The following is a 23,314-nucleotide window of genomic DNA, read 5'->3' as shown; positions in this document are numbered from 1 at the left end:
CGTGTTGCGGTATTACCGACCCAGGTTCTTAGACTCTTGAATCAACAGAAATTGATAAGAGGCCAGATGAGAAATTCAGGCAAGGCTTTATTGGAACTAGTGCTGCGGCAGGAGGGAGTGAAAACAAATAAGTTCCCTTGCTCGCTTCTTGGGTGGAGGGGGTGAGCAGGTCCCTTAAATGGGGCAAGGGTAGACGCTGACCCATGGGTCGGGCTGGAGAGGGGGCTTAGGTGGTCTGCCCACCCCCCTCGTGGTGCTGTGTACAGAGGGCCTGCGCAGTACCCTGCTTTTGCTCCCCACACCCCAGAAGCGGCCGTTGGGTTTTGGTCTTTATGTATCATGTTGTTCATAATTGGCCACAACTGCACATATGTGCAGTTATTTTTCATCACATATAGTTTCTTACTCGAGGAGACACTTGTCCAGGTGTAAGCACTGCAGCAAAGGGTCCCAGGTCCCAGCCTGTCTCAGCAGCATGTGTCAATACCTCATTCCTTTTTATGACTAAATAATATAACGTCGTTTGGATAGACCACCTTTTGTCTATCCATTCATCAGTCAATGGACATTTCAAATATTATTAATACTCCAGTTCTCAGGTTCTATAATTCCAAACCATAGCACCCTGTCTTTCAGGGACAAAGCATACCAAAAACACTGCCTCTATTTGGCCACGACCCTCTCGGGTTCCCTCTGGAGGAGGGAGCGCCTGTTCTTTGGGTGAGAACACAGCCCTAAACATGTAGAGAACTGCTGAAGACACTACGGCTTACAGGAAAACCTGGGATTTATTACTCCAGATTCAAGGGCCACTGGGCCAACCTAAGAAATCCTGTCTTTTGCGGAGCCGGATGCTCTGCACCATTTCCTCGCGGCTTCCTCCAAGTCCCCTCCCAGGACCCTCGAAGGGAGCGAGACTGTCGGGGTCTCCCGCTCGGGCGGATCCTCTCCCCGCGGGCCTCCGGTCACGTGGCGGCATCCAGCCAATCAGCGCGGGGCGTCCGTAGTCTCGGCAACAGTTGCGTCCAAGTTCTGCAAGTCACGGGTCTCTTGCAAACTTGGTATTACTGTTTTTCTGGTACCCCATACCCCCGCGCAAGCAAGCACACACACACACACACACACACACACACACACCACGCACACACGCACGTTCACACACTCTTTTCAGCACCCGCTTCCGGCCCCGCGACCATGGACTATTTTTCTGAAGCGTACGAGGCTGTGTTCCGGTCTCTGCTCCGTAAGTTCACCCTAAGCTCCCGGGAATCAACGCCAGCTCCAGGAAGCCCTCAACCCCCGGGTGGACGGGTGCAAGTGGGGTGAGGACTACGACAGGGACGGATATCTCATTGTGTCGTCCTCTCTCTGGGTGCGGGGTTGCCAGGGAGTCGGGGGCAGGTCGTGCATGTTTCTCAGATTTCCTTGCCCGGGCTGGAGGAGCAGGCCGAGTTGCTTTGGCTTGGAACTAGCGGCCCAATCCATGGGCCCGGGAAAGGTGTCCAGGCCCTCTGGCTGGCCCTACTTCTTCGCTAGACATTAGTGTGTTCAGTATGGGAGAAGAGGCATGGAGAAGACCAACAGTCTTCAAAATTTTGGTGATAGCCTGCTGTCTTTGACAAGCGCTGCAACTTCAGAGGTGAAAGCCAGATAAATGGATACTTACAGAAGAAGGGATGAATACTGGGTCCAGGGGTGACACCTAGGAGTAAGAGGTCTGCTAAGTGCAGAGGATGGGGAGGAATGATTCCAAGGTCCTGGAGAGCTCTTTACACTGGAGCTTCAATTAAGGATACAAGGAGTTATCCAAGCCAAAAGGGGGAGGAAAGGTATTCCAGACCAAGGGAACGGCATGCACAGAGGCCCAGAGACATGAGGTCCTCAGAAAACTGCTGGTAGTTTGAGTGTTGCTGGAGATGAGAGGCAAGAGGGGTCAGAAGGGACAGAGCAGGAGAGATCTTGTGAGCCAGGAGATGGGGAAGCCACTGAGAATGACAGGATTGGATTGGGAGCGTCAGCAAATGCAGAGTCTGACTTGGCAAACTCACAATGTTGGGAGTGGGGCGATCTGGGACTGTCCCAAATTCCCAGGCCAAAGACACTGGGAGGTGAGGGAAAGGTGCCAGGCTAGAGGGGGCTGATTGGATGGGGAACTTGGAAAGAGTTCTCTTGGTTGAGTTGGAGATCCTTGTAGGCCATACAAGTTGAGATGCTTTAGGAGCAACTGTATGTAGAAAGTTGGAGCTAATTCCAAGTTATAAATATGGGTATGGGTGTCCTCTGCATATGCAGGGCCACAGAAATGAGAGTGGAGGAGTGTTTAGGGGAAAAAAAAAAAGAGTGCCCAAGTGTAAGCCTGGAGGCTATCTACATTTTAGGAGTGGGTAGGAAAAGAGAGGCCAAGAACAAGTGGCCAGAGAGGTAGGATGGAACTTAAGGAGAGATTTGTATCAGAAGCCAAGAGAAAAGGAGAGAATTTCAAGGAAGTAGTGAATTGTCTCCAGACACCTGAAGGGCTGTCCCAGAAAACAGGGAAAAAATGTGTTTTCGGGGGCATCAGTGGGAGAGGACTAGGACCAAGGGTCGTAGAAATTCCAGGGAAACAAATTCTGGGTCAATATAAAGAAGTCTTTTCTAGCAGTTAGAATTAGGCACTCACAATGTTAAGTAGAGAACACCCTGTCACTGGAGGTATACAAACAGGCAAAGTCCGCAGGGGCGTTGTAGAAAGAATTCCCTGACCTGGGCAGGCAATGGGACTAGTTGGCCACTGAGAGCTTGCCTCATTAATCCCTGGGGAACATTTTCACACAGGCTCTACCCACAACCACATGGTGACCTCTTTTATTCGAAGAGCCCGCCTCACTTTTCTATCAACGGACAGAGGACCCCAAAGACTACTAGAATGCAAGCTTGGTGGGCCTGCAGCCCTCACTCTGGAAGGGAAGGAGCGTAGGGGGAGGTTAGGGAGGAAACAGGAACCGAGTCCCAGCAAGGTAGCTTTGCAGGCCATTGTGAAAGAGCGACGTTTACTCTAAGAGCAGGAGAAGCCATTTCAGTGAAGCCATTGCAGGGTTTCAGAGGGGGAAGGGATGCCTCTGGCTAAAGGCAGATCATGGATTTGGTGTCTAGGGGGGGCACAAGTGGAAGAGGCGAGACCAGTGAGGAGCATGTTTTGAATGCGTTCCCACGGTCTGCAGAGTACAGTTTAAACCCCTGAACCTGGTGCTGCAGATCACTCCAACTGTATTTTCTTCCATTAACCTCCTCCTTCACACACAATGTGCTTCCAATTTGTGAAACAGTTTAGTAACCCTGAAGTCCCTAAACCCCACCCTGATTGATCCGCATGCTGGCCCTCTATCCCTTGAAACCAAACTCATTCTGAAAGCACACTCAACGTCCCCTACTGCACGATGACCTCCCAGATCCCTCGGTCAGCGTCTTTCCCCTGACTGAAACCACCTTGTAACCCCTCTGGTTACCCCACCTTGTGCTGTGCCAGCACACTGCCTGTTGGGCACCCAGCCAGTACCAAGCACTGGGTAACTTTCAGTAAATGCTGGTTTGATGAATGACTAAATTTTCAGTCGTACCAAACATCTTGTCCTCAAAGAAATGATAAATGGGTTGTTGAGAAGTACTTACTTCTGTCCACATTGATGTATACATACTTTAATTATTTTCTGACTATGAAAGGAATACGTGGGCATTGTAAAGGGACTTAACAAATGTACTGACTGTTCACTTTGTGCCAGGCTGGGTACTGGGGACGCACAGGAAGTAAGACACAGTTCCCGCCATTGGGAAACTCACAGGCTGTTGGGAAAGAAAAGTATCTTCATCCAGAAAAATATGGTAAATGCTATGAGGGGGCTAAACATAGGGGCTATGGGGACCAAGAGGGGGACGAGGGAGAGCCTGGGGTGCTTCAGGCGACCGTAATGCCTGAGCTGAGCCTCAAAGGCTAAGTAGGGAATAATCAAGTGAACAAGGGAGAGACAGAAGCGTGTTTCAAAGACAGGAAAGAGCACGGTTTGGGGGGGGGGGGCAGGAGGAGGGAACTACGGAACCACAGTCAGCTTAGTTTGGGTACAAATACAAGGTGAGGCAGAAGGAATGAGAGAAGGAGCTGGAGAAATTAGAGGGGTTGGCAGGGGTGGGTGGGACAGGTGGGGCTAAGTTAAGGAGATGGAACTTTATTCTAGAGGCAGCTGGGAGCAATAGAAGGGTTTTAAGCAGGAGAGTTTGGGTTTCAGAAGGAAAATGATGGTGACAATATTTTTAATAATAATGCTGTATCCCTTCTGAATTTCAGAACATTCCCACACCTGTTATTCATTTGATCTTCATAATAGCTTCGGGAGGTTGCTAGAGGAGAGTTTATATCATTTTAGGCATAAAAGAATTGAGACTCAGCAGGATTAGGTGACAGCCTGGGGTAATATCAAGTAATGGCTAAGAGTTGAGCTCTGGGGCCAGACAAACCAAAGTTCATGTCCCAGCTCTGCTACTAATCAGCTGTGTGACCTTGGGCCTCTCTGGGGTCGGTGTCCTTACCTGTAAAAATGGGTGTAAATCATGATGCCAACCTGTTACGTCTGTCCACTTGCCATTCACTCACTCACCAAATATCTACTGAGCTCCCACTATATGTTGGCACCGTGGAGGGGCTGGGACTCCAGCAGGGAACAAGAGAGATGAGATCTCGGTTCACAGTGTATTGGAAAAACATAAACCAAATAATTGCACCAGGGGTTTCAAATGCAACTGTCTGCCTGAACCAAGCCCTTACTGAATGAAATGAGCTGCGTGTGAGACGATAGGGAATGGTGAGGCCTATGGCAAGCTGCAGAGCGCATGCCCCAGCCTAATGCAGTGCAAACTGGAAAAGTTTAAGCAAACAAGTATGTCAAGCAAAACAGGACCCTAAGCCTCGTTCAGTATGAGGGCTGCCAGTTTGCAACCCTTGATTTACATACTTATGATAAGTGGTCTGAAGGAAAGGTACAGAGATAACAGGAGGATACAACGCAGCCTGAAGCTGGAGGGTGAACATTTGGTCTGACACGTGGAGAATGAGGAGGAGCGAGGAGGCGATGGATGGGGGAGGGAGCATTCCTGGCAGGGGGAGCAGCGTGTGCGGAACCCTTAGGCAGGATGGAGCTTGGATCATTCAGGGAACAGAGAGAACGCCAAGACATCTGGACAGGGTAAGGAAAGACAGGCAAGTGATGAGGCAGGAAAGGTTGGCGGAGGAGGGTTATGGGACTTTATTTTGAGGACTATGAAAAGTCATGGAAGTATTTCAAAATGGGAGGGTAAGTATATAAAAAAATAATAGTAACAGTGCACTTATTATGAACAAACTGGACTGATTCTAAACATCTCCACCACTCAATAAGGTAGGTACCATCATTATCCCCATTTTACAGATGAAAAAATTGAGACCCTGCAAGGATAAGTGATCATGCCCCCAGTAAGCGGCAGGGCCGGAACTCAGACCGGAGCGTTCTGGCTGCAAAGCCTCTGCGCTTTATGGCACTAGGCTGCCTCAGTTGATCAGACCAGATCAGAATGGCATTTTAAAAAAGATCATTCTGATTGCCAAGGAGTACTGGGGGCGGGGGGACTGGGGTGGAGTAAGATTAGAATCTAAGAAGTTTCATGAGAACGCATATAAATCTCTTAGCATAGTGCCTGCCGTTGGGATTGCCCAGTCACGTTAGATGTAATTATTTTCATCATCATAGCGAGGCAACAATAACGCCAGGCCTGGAACCCAGGTGCCCTGATGCCCAGCCTGGTGCTGAAGCATTTCTCCTTCCTGAGTCCTTTGGTCCTCTTCCTGAAAGGAACTCACCTTCTAACCCTCTTCCAGGGTTGCGCCAGTCTGAGTACTTGGTTGACGATGGACGTGCCAGCAAGGAGCTCGTGTTCAACCCTGACGCGGTCATCGCCCACTGCTTCAAGCAGTTCAAGCAGGAGGACTTCCACCTGCCTCAGAGCCGCCGGAGGATCATCTTCTTGCCTCGAAAGGAGGCTCTGATGCCCGTCAATCCCACCCCCCACCCCCAGGCTCCCCCCGAGCCCACCCCCAGCTCCAAAGCCCTGGAAGTTGGGGACATCCAAGAACAGCCAGAGGACCCAAGGGCCTGGCTGACCCAGAGGCTGAGGGTTCGGCAGGACCTGGAGTCATTTGGCAGCATAGAGAGGTGGCTGCGGAACAAGTCCAGACTCACGCCTTCGGAGGCCAAGGTCCTACATGAGAGCCAGAAGGAGCACGAGGCCCGGCTGATGGGCCAGCTGGCCACTCCCAGAGACACCGAGGTGAGCAGCCCCATTTGCCAGATGCAGACACTTCGGGGCATGCTGTCATTTCACTCCCTTGAATTAAGCAGGATGGGGATCTTTTACCCCCACCCCCACCCACCATCCCCCTCCCAGTCCCAGGGGAGCAAACAGAAGTCCTAAAAAGGTGTATTTGTTATCTATTGCTGCATAACAAATACCCCCAAGGTGACTTAGAGCAACAGATGTTCATTATGTCACTGCTTCTGAGAATGAGGAAGCTGGGAGGAGCTTAGCTGGATGGCACTGGCTCAAGCTCTCATCTCAAGATGCTGGCCTGGGCCACAGACACCTGAAGGCTTGACTGGGCAGGATGACCCGCTTCCAAGCTGGCTGCTGGCAGGAGGCCTCAGTTCCTGGCCACATGGGCCTCTCCCAGGGCTGCTCGAGTGTCCTAACCACATGGCAGCCGGCTTCCCCCAGAGCAAACGTCCAAGAGAGCAAGGAGGAGGCTGCAATGCCTTTTATAACCTCATCTCAGGAGGTCTCAGTTTCAGAAGTTTCACACCATCACTTCCACCACGGTCTGTTTGTCAGGAGCAAGTCACTAAATACTGCCCACATTCGAGGGGAAGGGGATTGAGCTCCACCTTAGAAGGGAGGAGAGTTGAAGAATTTGTGACTATATCTTAAAACCACCCTGGGAGGAATCATCCCTGGCATTCATCTGTGGGGCATTTTGAATACTCACTGTTCATTCATTGGCTCATTCATTTGTTGAGGGACTATATGTGCCAGCAGGTGCTCACAGGGCTACTGTGAGGATCACAGCTGGGAGGTTGGAAGAAAATTTTTTATAAATTTGTATATGTATTTATATATATTATACATATAAGTCCCTTTTATAAATATGAAAATAGAAGCTCAGTGAGGCCATACATTGTCCAAACCCATTGGGATGGTAAATGGCAGTCAGTAACCAAAGCCCTCATCTTCCAACTCTTTGCAACACAGACACTGTATGGGACATCTCCTTACAATACAGACACTTGAAATTTCTCCCAGTTCAGGTAAAGCTGGCATAAGAGGTTAGGTAACTTGGGTTTAAACCCAGCTCTGCTCCTTCCTAGCTGTATGATCTGGGCCTTAGTTTCCTCAGCTGTTCAGTGGGGATAACCATTGTGCCTGCTTCCTAGGGCCACTGTGACATCTAAATGGACTCATTTATATATGGTGCCTGAGACAGTGCTGAGCGTATCGTGAGCACTCAATAAATGTTTGCCATTTTTATTATTATTGCAGACTTACTGATGTCATCTGGGTTGGCCCCCAAACTTCAGAGTCAGTCCTTGGTGTAATCACAGTCAAAAGCCAACTTTCATGGGTCCAGCACACGCTTTCCTGCCAGCAGCACAGCATCTAGGTATAAGCACAGGTCTTGGGTTAGAAACCCAGCTCCACCGCTTACCTGCTGTGTGAGCCCGGGGAGGTCACTTCACCTCTCAGCCTGTTTCTTCATTTGTAAAAAAAAGGGAAACTAATACCTAATACCGAATTCACAGCATTGTTTTCTTCATTCAGCAAACCATCACTGCCTACCTGCAGAGGGCTGGGGGCTTTGTTGAGTACAAGGATAGGAGGTGGAGTATGTAACTAAATAAGACATGGTCGTGCTCTCACAGTGTTCCCATGCTAGCAGCAGAGGTGGACAGAGCAGATTAAGGACTCTACAGTTTGCCACAGGCCATGAATAGACTCTAATACCCTGAGGGGCTATAAGCTAGGGAACAGCAAGGCCCTTTGTAAACTGTCAAGTGCTGCACCAAAGTAAAGGAACATTATTCCTAAGTACAGTCTCCCTCAGCATCTGTCGGGGGGGGACCCCACAGATACCAACCTCTGAAGATGCCCAAATCCCGTATATAAAAGGGCAGAGTATTTGTATATAATCCCCAAGCATCCTCCCATATAAGGAGGATAAATCATATCTAGATTACTTAGAATACCTAATATAACGTAAATGCCATATAAATACAATGTAAATTTTATGTAAATAGTTGACAGCCAACAGCCATGACAAATTCAAGTTTTGCTTTTTGGAACCTTCTGGAATTTTGGGGGGGAATATTTTCTATCTGTGGTTGGTTAAATCCGTGGATGTGGAGCCCGTGGACCCGGAGGGCTAACTGCATTCCCGTTCACCTGGAAATAGAGGAGTAGGATTTGGACAGGAAGAGAAAGAAGGAGAGGTGTTCCAGGCAGGAGGCCCAGAAGGGGCAGAGGCTGGGAGGTGAGGGCAGCGGCAGTAGGAAGCTCCGGGCTGGGGCATGAATGTGCACCGAGAGCCCAGTGCAATTACAATACTGACTGGTCTGACAGGAGAGATGTGGATAAGAAGAAAGTTTTACTTCTCATATTGTCCAAGCCTCTTGTTTCTCATGGGAAATTGGAGGCCCAGAGAAGCCAGATCCCCCAGGCGTCCCGTGGCAGGACGCACCTGCCGGAATCCAGCGCTCCTTGCCCTCCCCCTTGCTGTCTGTTCAGGGTGGCTCAGACTCTCTCTCTCCCACTTCTAACTCTGGGGATCTAGCTCCATCGGCCTGTCTCCCCCAAACTCTCCCCTCTACCCCACTCTCTTGCCTTTTTCAGAAGAAAAGCCCGCGACCCCTCCACCGGCAGGTGCCCCCGCTACCACTGCCCAAACCCTCTGCCCTGTCGGCCTTGTACTCTTACCTGTGCAGCCACAAGATCAAGATCCAGGAGATATTTCACAAGGTGGAGCAGGGCAAGAACCAGAGGATCTCCAGGGAGGAGTTCATCACGGCTCTGAAGGCGGTAAGCGCCTCCCCCGCCCCCGAGGCTGGCCTGACTGGGGGATGGAGGGCGCCCATGCACCACCCTCCCCCCGCTGCCCCCTCCCCAGATCCTGCTCCGACTATCAGCCATATTACTTATAAAGCCGCACTGGTATATGTGGCTTAACCTGAGGCCCCATCAGACCCCTAAAGCCACCCTGCACCGACCTGACCTTGAAAGGCCCTAGCTGAGTGGGAAGTCTGCGGAGTCAGCCCCATAACCCGCCAGCTGCTTGGGGAATCACCCCAGAACTGAGCACAGAGAGAGCTGGGCCTTCAGTCCTGCCTCTAGAACCTTCTAGAACTTCTGGAACCATCATTGGCATATGACTCACCCGGGGTCTTGTTAAAATGCAGCCTCTCTCTCAGCTTCCATCGTGTTAAAATGCAGCTTCTTGTTAAAACGCAGTGGAAGCGCGGAGTCCTCACCACTGGACCGCCAGGGAAGTCCCCCCAAGATGCTGCATTCTAACAAGCTCCCAGCGATGCCTGTGGTACAGGTCCACGGACCACACTTTCACAGGTTATTCAAAAATTCAAATTAGTTGTAAATAAATAAAAATCCAGTTCCTCAGTCACAGCAGCTACAGTTGGAGTGCTCAATAGTCACATGTGGTGAGTGGTTCCTCCACTGGATCCCTCAGACATAGAACATTCCCGTCATCCCTTCTATCGGTCTAGCAGAGGTTTGCTAACTATGGCCCAGGAGTCAAATCCAGCCAGTCTCTTGTTTTTGTAAATAAAGGGTTTTTTCCTGTAAATAAAGTTTTATTGGAACACAGCTACACCCATTATTCTACATATCGACATGGCTGCTTTCATGCTAGGAGGGCAGAGTTGAGTAGTGGTGACAGAGATCACGTGGCTCCCAGAGCCTAAAAATATTTACTATCTGGCCCTTTCCAGAAAAAGTTTGCCGACTCCTGGTCTGGGTGAATTAAGCTTTTATATATTTTGAATACAAGATACCTTTTAAAAAAACTTTAGGAAGGGGAATGCTACATCTTTTATGGTCTTAAATCATCACCAGTTTTCCCACTATCATTTTATGACATGTAATTATCGAAACAACATTTCAAAGCATTTAAAACAACAAAAAATAAGCGTTGTTAATCAATGTAACCAAAAAGATAAAACATTAAATCCTTTAGCACCAGGTGAGTTCTGATCTTCTTTAAGTAAAGCTCAGTGAATAATATCTACAGTCTAAAGAAGCTGACGAAGTTGTATTTCCTTTAAAACTTTTCTTCTTGAATATTCGATATTGATGGCAAGCATTTTACTTCTCTGAAGTTGCTCACCATCCTTAAAGGAGTAATGTGTATTAGATTTCCGATTCTTTTTTACTTCAGTTCAGGGAGGCTTATGTGTCCCTCATGGACAGGGATGACAGACCTGAAATCCTTCTTCCAGCCCAGCACAGGAAGGCTGTCATTTAGATTGGAATGGAGTGGGGAGGGAGGCCAGAGGAAGAAGTAACAGACTCTGCAAAGATGACGATATGTCTGGACTGGGTTTTGAAGGAGGGATAGGAGTTTTTCAGGCAGGAAGTGGGAAATGTCTGAGTAAAGGCAGAGGGTGAGAACGTGTAGGGTGTGTTCAGGGCCCCGGGAAGGGCTCTGAGCTCCTGGGCAGAGACCTTGGGTGTGAGCTGGGAGTGGCTGAGGATGAAACTAGACGGGGAGGTGAGGCCAGGCTGGCTGTCCTGGCAGGACGTTTGGAGCCTGCCCGCCCGCCTTGGGGCTTCTCTTCTCTCCTCAGGTTGGAGTCCCTCTGAAAAGCCAGGAGGTGGAGGACATCGTGATGTATCTCAGCTCTCTGGGAAAGCACAAGAGCATCACCGTGGATAACCTGGCCAGCACCTGCGAGCAGTGGTCTTCGGCTCAGCAGAAAAGCACCCTGGCGACTGCAACAGAGTGTACATATCCACCTCCACCCCCGTGTCTCCACTTCCGCATCCTGGGAGCCAGTGTGATGGAGGCAGCCTTGGCTCACTTGAGTGTGTTCTCCACCTCTGGCTTACTATAGGTGGGCCAAGCCTCCCTCTGGTATTTCCAGGCCCAGAGATCAACCGCAGGGTAGATATTCTCTTGAGTGCCCAGCTCCCGGGTCCATTCAAAGATGAATGAGGCCCAACCCTATCCTTAAAGGAGGATTCTCAAAGGGTGGTTTTAGCCCATCAAAGCCCACCTGATAGGCTGAGACTGACCCAAACGGCAAGCCTTTCCACTTGTATGTGGGTCCAAGGCCTTCCCACTATTAATCTACATATTATTGATAAAAAGTTAACTAGAATTCAGAAACTAGAATTAGTACATGTTTAGAGTTTACTGGAAAACCTACTTTGGTATTCTACTATCAGGGATATTAGCAGGGCTGCTGTGAACAGTTGTATAGGTTGTGCACAGCTCAAGTTCCATTTGCCAAGCTCTGTGCTTGTGAAGCCACATCTATCCAGAGGAAGCACAGAGGCAAGTTAGAAATGAACCAGCCGTAGCTCTGCCTATGAATTTACAACACAGGGTACATCATGTTTTTTGTTTGTTTGTTTGTTTATTGTTAGTGCCACTATTGTAAAAAATTTTTTGAACTATAGATAAAATTAAAGTCCTCCCTTGACTACTACCCACCATTCCAGAGTCCTCCTCAAATATAAACACCTCTCTCTTCTTCTAAATGAAACAAATCTTGCTTTGTCCCCACCCTCAGGTTGGCAGGAATTTAATTTCAGACACGTTTGTGAGGGTGGACGTGGGGGGACCTCCTCGCCCTCCCTGAGGTCATGTAAAAGCCCTGGGAGGGCAGCAGAGGGGTTTCCTTATGGAGGTGAAGATTTGGGCGGGGTCTCTGGAGTTCAAGGTTACACGGAGCTGGGTGCTCAGCGTCCTCACGGGTAGGTTCTTTTAGAGACGCCTCCCTTAGCGCATCCCCTCCTCAGTCCCACAGGGTAGCGAGATTTCCGACCTCCGGTCTCAACAAGCCTCCAGGCCGAGACACCGTCACCCCAGGCACAGTCTCCGTCCCTCTCAGAACCCCAGGGAACCTGAGTGCCCCCACTGTAATGAGATCCTGTACCCTTTGTGTCTGGTGCATCCTTGAGGTCTCCTCGAGTTGGGTGGGCTTTCCCACCCACGCTCTTTTTGCCTTGTCATTATGCATTACCAAAGCTTATCATTATCCCCGTAGTTGGCTGCAAGTTATTTGCTGAATGATCAGAGTGCCCCAGACACAAACGTGCTGGTACACGTTTGCAGCAAAGGTATTTGGGACCTATTATTCCCTAAGAGCCAAGAGCAGGTATCTGCTTGGCCAGTGCTATCTCAGTGTCCTCACTGAGTTCCTTTTCCCTGGAGAGCAGCAGTGGGTAAGGTAAGTGGACTTGGGTATCTCTTGCTTTGCTTAAAGGGGCAGTAGCATCAAGAGTCTGGACGCCTGGCTTACAAGGGAGAAGGCGGTGGCTTTGGGGCACCCCCTGTGGGCTGCAGAGCTTTACCCTCATTTACCCACAGCATTAGGGCATTTTCTCCTTCCAGTCCCGGGAGGTCAGGGCTACTATTCATGCTTTGCAAGGAGGAAGCTGAAGCTTGGAGAGGCTGAACACCTGTCCACAGTCTCAAAACTAAAAGGTGGCAGGGCCAGGATTTCATTTCTTCCCGGGACAGTGGAGGCCTGGAAACAGGATGCTAGAGGATGAGAATGGCAACAGGAGGGCTTGTGGCCACGGTGCAGGTGATGGAGGAGGTGGCCACACTGGAAACGGAAGAAGGGACACCTTCAAGGTGCACCTCAGATGGCACTGACCGGACACGTGGGCACCTGCTTGGTGACACTGGTTAACTGCTTGGTGGATTCCATGGCTGGGCACCCTCTCAGTTCCTCCTTCCTGTCTCTTCCCTCTGCTCCTAGACTATAGATCTGCCAAGGACAGTGGTTCCCCACAGAGTCCGTCCAAGAAGCAGCAGGAGAATTTAGCCCCAGAGCCTCTCAAGATGGACCTGCTGACCGTGCCCGTGGTCGACACCGACATGGAGGCCCAGCCCATGACCCTGGAGGAGATGGACGATGTGGGCAAGCGGTACCGCGAGAAGAAGCGGCAGAGCAAGGTGCCCCCGCCAACAGGGGAGGGATGGGGCTTGGAGACTGGGCAGGCCTGGGTTCAAATCCACTGCCCCTGCATCACCTTCTGGCCGGGGGAGCTCTTAGTAGGGGGCTTCCTTACCTCCCTGTTGCCTCTTCTGTATGTAAGAATGGCACTTACCTCACAAGGTTTCTGTGAAGATAAAACGAGATGATGCATCTGAAAGTATCCCCTTCGTCCAGCTCTTTAATTATGACTTCGCATCCTGAGCCCAGGGCTGCATCTTCATCACAGCTGGAATCCAGGAACCTGGCCTGGGGCCTGGCGCTGAGTAGACACTCCAGAAACAATGTGACGAGTGAAGGAAGGGAATAACTGATTACATGAGCTAATTCATCCAATAAATATTTATCGAGAGCCTGTGATGTGTCAGGCACCGTTCTAGGTGCTGGCTAGAACAAAACAGCCCCAGGCCCCAGGAAGCTGAGAGTCTAGTCAGGGAGGCAGACAGTACTAATATAATACTATCTATCAATAAATATTTTCTACTATATACTTTTTTTGTTTCTTTTTGGTTGCTTGGGGTCTTCCTTGCTGCGCGTGGGTTTTCTCTAGTTGCGGCGAGCGGGGGCTACTCTTCGTTGCGGTGTGTGGGCTTCTCATTGCGGTGGCTTCTCTTGTTGCGGAGCACGGGCTCTAGGTGCACGGGCTTCAGTAGTTGTGGTGCATGCGGCATGTGGGATCTTTCCGGACCAGGGCTCGAACCCACATCCCCTGAATTGGCAGGTGGATTCTTAACCACTGAGCCACCAGGGAAGTCCCTCTACTATATACTTTTTATAGTATAAATATGTATGTATATATATACATATATAAAATAAAATGTCAGGTATTGGTAAGTGTTATATTGACTAAGATCTGATTAAGTTGCATGATGAGAAAACCCAGAATGTTAGAGCAAGGATCAGCAAACTTTCCCTGTAAAGGCCCAGATAATAAACATTTTAGGCTTTGCAGACCATGTGGTCTCTGTCACAACAACTCGGCTCTGCCATTGTAGCATGGAAGCAGCCATAGACAACAGCTAAACAGATGAGTATGGCTGTGTGCCAATAAAACTTTATTTATAAAAGCAAGTAATAGGCCAGATTTGACCTATAAGCTATACTTTGCTGATTCTGATTTTATTGTATTTATTTATTTTTGAACAAAAACAAGAAAATTTTGTTAATAGTTGACTACATCAGAGCAGTGATTCAAGTAGACGTCAGAAACTACTTTGGTTTAAATAGAACAAGAGATTTCTATTTTAAAATGCATTCTCGGGGGACTTCCCTGGTGGTCCAGTAGTGAATCCGTCTTCCAATGCAGGGGATGTGGGTTTGATCCCTGGTCAGGGAACTAAGATCCCACATGCCACGGGGCAACTAAGCCCGCACGCCACAACTACTGAGCTCACGCGCCTCAGCTAGAGAGCCTGCGTGCCGCAAACTACAGAGCCCACGTGCCCTGGAGCCCATGTGCCACAACTAGAGAGAGAAAACCCACATGCCGCAACTAGAGAGAAGCCCGCGCACTGCAACGAAAGATCCCGCATGCCCCAGTGAAGATTCCACGTGCCGCAACTAAGACCTGATGCAGCCAAAAAAATAAGAAAAAAAAAACCTTAAAAAAATTAAATAAATAAAAAATTCATTCTCGGACTTCCCTGGCAGCCCAGTGGTTAAGACTCCATGCTCCCAATGCAGGGGGCACGGGTTCGATCCCTGGTTGGGGAACTAAGATCCCACATGCCTCATGGCACGGCCAAAAAAAAAATGCATTCTCATACTCAAAATAGCTATTTAATCATTTCTTCATAATATATACTAAGGTAAGCAATGACCTCCATTAACAGCTGATTCTGATTTTAGAAGCTTTAAAAAGATAGACTTTTTCTTTCCTTACAAAGAAATAAGGCCAAAAGTGGCTGTACGCTCCCCAGGCCTCTTCTATACCTTCAATACCTTGCTCTGTCAATACCTATATCTTCAGTACCTTGCTCTGTCATCCTTAACACGTGGCTTCCACTTCAAAGTCACATGTGGCTGCACCTAATTTAAATTCCCACACAGCCAGACAGTCGAATGTAATGTTTCAACAGGACACCTCTAGGGCCTAGTGTATGTATGATACAGTTGTGTGTGCGCTTCCGTGTAAGGGGCTGTGCACACAGAACCGCACACGCTGACCATTCAGATGCTCTTCCGGGGATCACCTGGACCACGTGTGATTTTTCCTCCCAAGCCAGACTTCAGAACCTGCATTCTTTGCTGTTGCCCCTCACGGGGGCCTGGGGGGAGAGGTATATGAGGCTCTACATCTGCCTTGGGCCAGGAGGTGAGGAGGGGTGAGTGCCAGCCTCTGCTCTCTCCACAGCTCACCATCCCCTCCATCCAGTACACGGAGCACAGCGGGAACAAGCACTTTGATGAGCACTGCCTCCCGTCCACCATCCACGGGGAGATGGAGGCGCTGATCAACAGGTCGCGCACCAGCACCTTTCTGGTCTACCTGCAGTGCTGGAAGCTCTGCAAATCCTACAACCTCCCGCTGACCGAGGACGTCCTCATGAGAGGTAAGGGCCTCGGGGCTGGTCCTCCGGAAGGTGCCAAGGGGGCCCACAGCCAGGGCGAGGATGGCGTCCACCTGAGGTCTGTCCTTCTCCAGCTGACACACATCAAAGCACGCCGCTGCGGCCTGTGGTGGGGACATTGCGGGGCCGGGCGGTGGGGGTGGGAGATGTTGGTGGTGGAGGGAGGAACAGCCCCGCCTGGTTCGCTCTTAGATGGGATTTTACAGCCCTGCAGGGCTGCAGGCTTCACAGGCCTGGAGATCTGGGTTCCCCAGTCTAGAGCAGGAAGCGCCAGGCCAGGAGTTCCAGGTGAGGGAGCCAGAGGTTGGGCACAAAGAAAGGATCCCGATTTCAGAGAGGGAGTCTGGCTGGAAGTGGTAACTGCTGTGATGCACTGGGTGCTCCAAACCACTTGTCTAGGCCAGGACTGTTTCCTGGTGCTTCTACCACAAGGAGGGAAGAAGGCACCGGGAGACAGGTTCTGCTGAGGCCCTTTGCTCTCTGCTCAGACCAAGGCCTCCACCCTGAGATTTCCTACTGGTTCTGCCCTCCGCGTGGGGGAAGGATTGTGTTTTCACACACGCAAGCAGAGCTGAACCCTCCACATCTCTGGGTGTGTGCTTCTGAGACATGGGACAGGGGAGTGTCCCCATAAGCCCCTGCGGACCATGTAGCAATGCCGGCATCCCACATTTATGAGTTTATTTATTTAATGGGCAGCTCACTGTCTGTGCTTTAAAAACACGGAGTGAGCTGCACTTGAGGCCAGAGGTTTTCCCATAGGAACTCTGCAGGAAGGAGCTGTGGCCATACTGGGCATGTGGCTTTCTCAAAAAAGGGGGCCCCCAGAGAGTAGTGTGACTTACCTGAGAACAAGAGTTAACAGTCACAATTGATTGTTTCCATCTTTTCCCCCAGATGGAGGGAAACACGTGCTAAATGTACAGGGCCCTGGGTCTTATATTAGTTTGCTAGAACTGCCATAACAGAATACCACAGACCGGGGGCTTAAACAGCAGAAATGTATTTTCTCACAGTTCTGGAGGCTAGAAGTCCAAGATCAAGGTGCCAGCAGGGTTGGTTTCCTCTGAGGTCTCTCTCCTTAGCCTGCAGATGGCCACCCTCTGGCTGTCTCTTCACATGGTGTTTTCCGTGTACACATGAACCCCTGCTGTCTCTCTGTGTGTCCAGATTTCCTCTTCTAAGGATACCAGTCAGGTTGGATTCAGACCCATCCTAACGGCCTCATTTTAGCTTAATCACCTCTTGAAAGGCCCTATTTCCAAATACAAATTCTGAGATTCTGGGAGTTAGGGCTTCAGTATATGAATTTGGGAGGACACAAGTCAGCCCATAACAGGTCTATACAAGGGGAAGTGGCCAAGGGCCTTCAGGAACACAGGCCAACCAGCCTAAATGGTCATTGTCTGCTGCACACGCTGCCCACCCCTTGCTTGGGCGGCCACTTGCTGCCCGCCTGGGTGGGGAGGGCAGAGACAGTAGGAGACCCCACTGCTCTGGACACCAACTTTTCACCACATCATCGTTCCTTCCTCCTCCCCTGGGGAGCCTTGTCTACCTGGATTATTTACATTCCCTGGTCTTGGCTAGCGGTGGAGCTGCAGCTGTGTCTTCTAAAATACCAGCATGCTTGCCAGGTACCCGAAGGCTCCTGTGGGCTAGGTCTTTTCCCTGGACGTGCCCCTTGGTCTGTCCCCACCAGAGGCTTGAGCCTCTACTGATTCTCTCCACCACTGGCTTTTGCTGGCTTCTGGGTCCGCACACAGGTGAGCTTCACCTGTCTGCAGGATCCCACGACCCATGGGCACATGGGAGCATCTGTGGGTGGGCTTCCTTTTGCTTCTGATTGGTCTAGATGGAAGAGACACTGGTCCATCTCTGACCACTGCCCTGGCCACTATCTGTTGGCTGTCCTTATGACAGAGGCATGATCTGCTGTGGCCCAAGAAGCACAAACACAGGGATTTCCAGGTCTGTGTTCAAGGCTAGAGCTTGTGTTCAAGGTCTCAAGCTTATGGGCCGGAACTCCAGAACATCGAGGCATTTCCTGTCCCCACTGAATATAGCTTTATTATTTTTCTCCCCCTGATTTTATAGATAATCCATGCTCACTTATATTTTTTGAAAACATAAAAATAAAAATCCCCCCAGCGTGAGTTGACCAGCAATAATATTTTAGTGACTGTCCTTTCACAAGGACAGTCTTTCTTTACTATTTACACAAAATTATTTATGTAAATCATTTTTAAAGTCGTGTGTGTGTGTGTGTGTGTGTGTGTGTGTGTATATATATATATATATATTTTTTTTTTTTTTGCCGTACGCAGGCCTCTCACTGTTGTGGCCTCTCCCGTTGCGGAGCACAGGCTCTGGACGCGCAGTCTCAGCGGCCATGGCTCACGAGCCCAGCTGCTGCACGGCACGTGGGATCTTCCCAGACTGGGGCACGAACCTGTGTCCCCTGCATCGGCAGGCAGACTCTCAACCACTGAGACACCAAGGAAGCCCCTATATATATATATATTTTTTTTTAATGTAGTTTTCAAAAATCATTTAAACCTTTAAAAAATGTTGACATGGCACGTCTCCTCCTTCCCTCCCTTCCCTTCTCAGCTCCGCAATCCCTGCCCTCCCCGCCCCAATAACCAGCGTTAATAACCTGGAGAATAACCCTCCATCACTGTGTCCAGAACATGAGATGTTTGTGTGTCACCATCTTAGGACAAGCCCTGCTCAGCAGCTGCAGGAGGGCGGAGCCCCAGCCCAGTGCTTCTTACGTTCTTTACGAGGAGAAAACTGCCAGCGACTGGGTCTAAGTTAATCTAGTGAAGTCTTGGGTGAGCCCTCCCGTCCTCCTCCTGGACTTCTGACCAGGACGCCCCTGCAGAGTGGGGTGTAGGGCAGCGCTCCGTCCTAACTACCCCCAGGCCTCGGGGCCACTGCTGCCCTAGCTGTGAACAGGCACCCTCACCTGTGGTCCTGTGAGTGGTACCGCACCAGCCGCGCCTCCCGACAGCGTGCTGCGGTGATGCACACACCACCGTAGGGGAGGCTGGGAGAGGGCCTGGGGGACGCTCTGCGCTACTGTTTGCAACGTGCTGTGAATCTACAGTGATTTAACAATAAAAATTTTTTTAATGTATATAAGAAAAATCTTTTCAAGCAAAAATGTGAATTTGTTAAAACAAATAGACAAACCCCCCGCTCTGCCCCAAAGGCTCGGTATGGGGAGGGGTCTTGGGCTGACAGGCCGTATTTCTCTTGCTGCTCACAGCCCTGCTGTACCCGGGGGACAAGATCATTTTCCAGAAGGACCAGGTGCGTCCAATCCGGCAACCGGGAGGCTACTACTCGGACCTGAAGATCTTCAGTCCGAACCAGGCCCTGCTCCGATCCCAGGGCGTTTCCAAACCTGTGGCTCAGAAGCCTGACAAGCTGAGTGTCGGCCCCCTCCTCCCCTGCCTGTGCTCCTGTCCCACTGCTGCCCCTTTGCTGGGGGGCTGGGGGTCACGTTGTGCCAGTGTCTGTGTCCTAACCTGGCATGTCCAACCCAACTGATCACCATGGACTGGCCACGTGTCCCCGGGCATGTGTCTCTGCAGCCGCCTTGCCTCGTTCCCACACAGCCACCCTCCTGACCACATCCTATGTGACCCCAAGCTCTCTGGAAAAGGTTAAAAAGAGGGACTTCTTAGAGAAATGGGGGAGGACCCTTCACAAATTATGGGCTGGGTGTCAGGGCCCCTGCAAAGGACAGTGATGGCAGCCCCTTCTCTGTCCTGCCTTCTCTGGCAAAAGGTGGGCTTGCAGCCCCCCAGGAGGAGAACAGAACTCTGCACTGGGGCCTCCCCCTGACCCTCAGATCCCAAGTCCTCTCTAAGAAAATGTCCTCCTTTGTCAGGAGGTTGACCCGAGGGCAGGCTATGAACGAGCATCAGTGGTGACTGCAGACTGGAGAACGGCAGCATCCCTGCAGAGTGCGGGAGGAGGGGGCAGCTGACCAGATACCATGAGGCGGGGAGGGGCCCAAGACGGAACCACACCGTAGGTCACTGCCAGCTGCCTGCTAGGGTAGTCTGGCCAGAACAGCGGGGGTGGGATGTAGCAGAGCCGAGTGGAAATCCAACAGGCCAGCGGTTAAATGGACAAGCTACCTTACTCACCGAGCCTCAGTATGTTCATCTGTAAAATGGGCACAACAGCTATACCACACACAGTGAGGACCAATGAGAAATGCAAGTAAGCTTCTTAGCAGTTAGCACTCGAGCACTGATTGTTGTTGTTGTTTTAGCCTGCCCCGTCATGGCGTTCTCCAGTGCAGGAGTGGGCTAGGTCTGCAGGTGGGGCTGTCCACAGCCCTGGTTGGGAAGAGCTGAGCATGAGCAGGGCAGGTGGTGGCCTAGAGAGTCCTTTCTGATCCCCTAGTGACTGCCTTCCAGCCCCTGAGTGGCTGCCACCAGTTCCTGAGCCATGAACCTAGGGAACCTGAGAAAGTGACTTTTGTCCTGCTTAGGTGGGCCACAGTTATAAAGGATAGATGTCCCCCGGGGCAGGGGTGGACTGGTTTCATTGGCTTCTTTGAATGCATTGTGAAAGATGCTGGAGCCAGACGCAGGCTTGCTGGGAAAGTGTGCTGCGGTGATTAGTGATGTCTGCTGGGAAAGTGTGCTGCGGTGATTAGTGATGTCTGCCAGGCCTGAGGTTTGGGGCGTTAGCTTTCACCACCCTTGTCCTCAAGGCTGGATTCAGCTCTGGAAGGCAAGTGGGAGTCAGGGGCCCCAAAAGGACTCAGATTACCGAGCATGTCTCATAACCATCTGGGAGGTCTCTGTGCTGGGAAATGAGAAACCCGAGGCTCCACAAGGGGAGTGACTTGCCCCAAGTCACCCAGCCAGCCAGGCCTTGAGCCCAGGGCTGTCATCCTGTCTGCCTGACCAATAGGGGCCCAGAGGTCTAGACACCCCAGCGCACTGTGTGTTCCACTGGAGCATGGGGGACAGAGTCAGGGCCCCACCCAGGTAGAAGAAGTTCTCCTTTCAGAGCTCTGGTCTGGACTCAGAAGTGGACCCCCTGTCACACTGACCTACTCCCCAAAGCCCCACTGACCTGGATTTCCTGTCTCCTGAAAAGGTACCTCTCTCTCTCTTCTCCACTAGGAACATGCTGAAGAAAGTCAAGAAAGTCAGCTTTAAGAAGTTTGAGGAATTCACCAGGTCCGTAGTGATCATCTAACTCTGGGAGGGGGGCGGGTAGCCCAGGACTCGCATGTTGCAGGGTACACGGCAGCACTGCACCTGGGACTCAGTGCCCAGGAGCTGAGGGGCATAAAATGACACTTAGGAGTGCTAGGCAGACACTGCTCTCCAGATGTTAGCTCACGTAAATCCTCTCAACAACCCTATGAAGTTACTCTTAGCATTCCCATTTTGCAAAAGAGGAAACTGAGGTACAGGAAGTTTGACTATCTTGCTCAAAGTCACATCTCTATTAAGTGGTGGAGCAGGGATTCGGACCCAGCTGTGCTGGCTCCAGAGGCTGCATTCCGAACAGCACATTAAAATGCCTCTGCAGAGCAGACAGTGTGCACTTAAGAGTTTGGGTTTAGAGGCAGCAGACTGGCACTCAAGCCTGTGCCCTGCCACTTGCTGGCTTGTGTGGTCTTGGAGAAATAACTCAGCCTCCTTAGGCCTCCGGGTCCTCGCTGGTGAGGCAGATGGGACAATAGAGCCCACCGCACAGCACTGTCGGGAGGGCTGAGTACTAGAGTGCTTAGCACGGTGCTGCACCTCCACTCTGCTCACAGCGGGTGGGCTCCGCTGGGAAGCAGCCCCAGCCGCCACCTGTCTCCATGACAACCGTCCCAGTGTCTTCTCCTTCTCCAGGAAGCTGAAGGCGAAGAGGCCCAGTGGTCCGCAGCTAACCCATCCCAATTTCTTCTGGCCGGGTCACCTCCTGGACAAGCTGAAGCTCTACCTGCCCACTGTGACCATGGACCGGAGCCTGGCGCTCTTCAGTTGTGTCCAACACCGGTCCCAGGCCTACTCAGCCACCTACCATCCCGACCACTGGTGGCCCATTAAAGACATGAACTACATGACCTATGCCTATTACGATGCCCCCAAGATCTACCACATCAACTGGACTGGCCCAAGTGTCACCAAACCTAGCCATCCTGGGCCGGGGGCCAGTATAGCTAGCAGCCCAGAGCCGTAGACACAGGAAAGGTATCAAAGAACCAAACAGAAGTCGTTTCAGTGGGAAGGCCCGGGCCAGCTCTCTCCAAACTCAAAGTGTGCAGTGTGTCAGAGAGTGGATGTGTCCAGGGAAAGATGTGGGTTTTGAGCATTTCCCTCTCCTGACCTCTGTCCTTTTGAAATAAACCACGTTGGAGTTTTTCTCATGTCACCTGTGATACAGCTGATGTGATTTCCTGCTCAGGAGCTGTGGCCAGAGGGATGTTGGCAAAGCTGGGGTCCTGAGCCTGGGAAAAAAACACACGTTGCCTGGGGTTTTGACGGGGATGCCTGCATGGCACCTCCAGCCTCTCATCCTGGATCTCAGGGCCCACCAGGAAGCAGCAGGCAATGTGGGTACCCCTGTGCCCTTCTCTTGAAATAAGTGTCCCTCATCCCCCAAAGAATGAGCCATTTGGGTCACTACTTCCAAAACTCTTGGGCCTTTCACAAGTGCAAGCACACTGGTTCGTGAGCCCTTCCCCTGATTCGCCCACCTGACCCCCACATCAAGACATTTTCCTTCACAACACGCACCCTGTGGGCTGCTGTTAGCACAGTGCCTCTGTGCTCGGCAACCCAGTTGACTTCCACAGCCCACAGGGCAAGCAGGATTCGTGAGGTGTGGCGCAGTCTCGTGAGGTGTGGTGCAGTCTCAACCCTACGGCGTGCCAGCTGTGTGATCTTGGACAAGACATTCCCTTCACATTTTACATTTCATGTCTCTGGCTCTCCTCAAACTCCCCTTCACAGTCAAAATCTCACGAAGGAGTTGTCAACACTTGCTCCCTTCCCTTCTCACCCATTACGAAGTCAACAACACCATCCACTTCAGCTTCTGTCTCCATCTGGCCCTGAAACTACCACAGATCACTGATGGATGACATGACATCCCTATCGTGTTCGGGCTCCGTTTTTTTTTTTTTTTTTTTCCTCTCTTGAAATTTGATTTTCACAATAACCTTCAAAACAAAAGCTAGGGCTTCCCTGGTGGCGCAGTGGTTGAGAGTCCGCCTGCCGATGCAGGGGACACGGGTTTGTGCCTTGGTCCGGGAGGATCCCACGTGCCGTGGAGCGGCTGGGCCCGTGAGCCATGGCCGCTGAGCCTGCGCGTCCGGAGCCTGTGCTCCCCAACGGGAGAGGCCACAACGGTGAGAGGCCCGCGTACCGCAAAAAAAAAAAATAAAAATAAAAGCTGAAATAAAACAAAGAACAATTAAAA

The 23,314-nt window shown here is 51.0% G+C and overlaps 1 protein-coding gene across 1 annotated transcript; it reads left to right on the top strand.

The window, feature by feature from the left end:
• The first annotated feature begins 817 nt into the window (after positions 1–817).
• On the top strand, positions 818–22,480 carry EFCAB12 (EF-hand calcium binding domain 12). Its single transcript, XM_079933889.1, has 9 exons — positions 818–1,243; positions 5,882–6,330; positions 8,941–9,126; positions 10,908–11,064; positions 13,053–13,249; positions 15,643–15,841; positions 19,134–19,323; positions 21,016–21,072; positions 21,742–22,480. The coding sequence occupies exons 1-9, from the start codon at positions 1,195–1,197 to the stop codon at positions 22,070–22,072; spliced, it is 1,815 nt and encodes a 604-aa protein (XP_079790015.1). The 5' UTR covers positions 818–1,194; the 3' UTR covers positions 22,073–22,480.
• The last annotated feature ends 834 nt before the right edge of the window (positions 22,481–23,314 follow it).

Source organism: Stenella coeruleoalba (assembly GCF_951394435.1).
Source record: "Stenella coeruleoalba genome assembly, chromosome: 10".
Lineage (NCBI taxonomy): Eukaryota > Metazoa > Chordata > Mammalia > Artiodactyla > Delphinidae > Stenella > Stenella coeruleoalba.
This window is presented reverse-complemented; position numbering and strand designations above follow the sequence as displayed.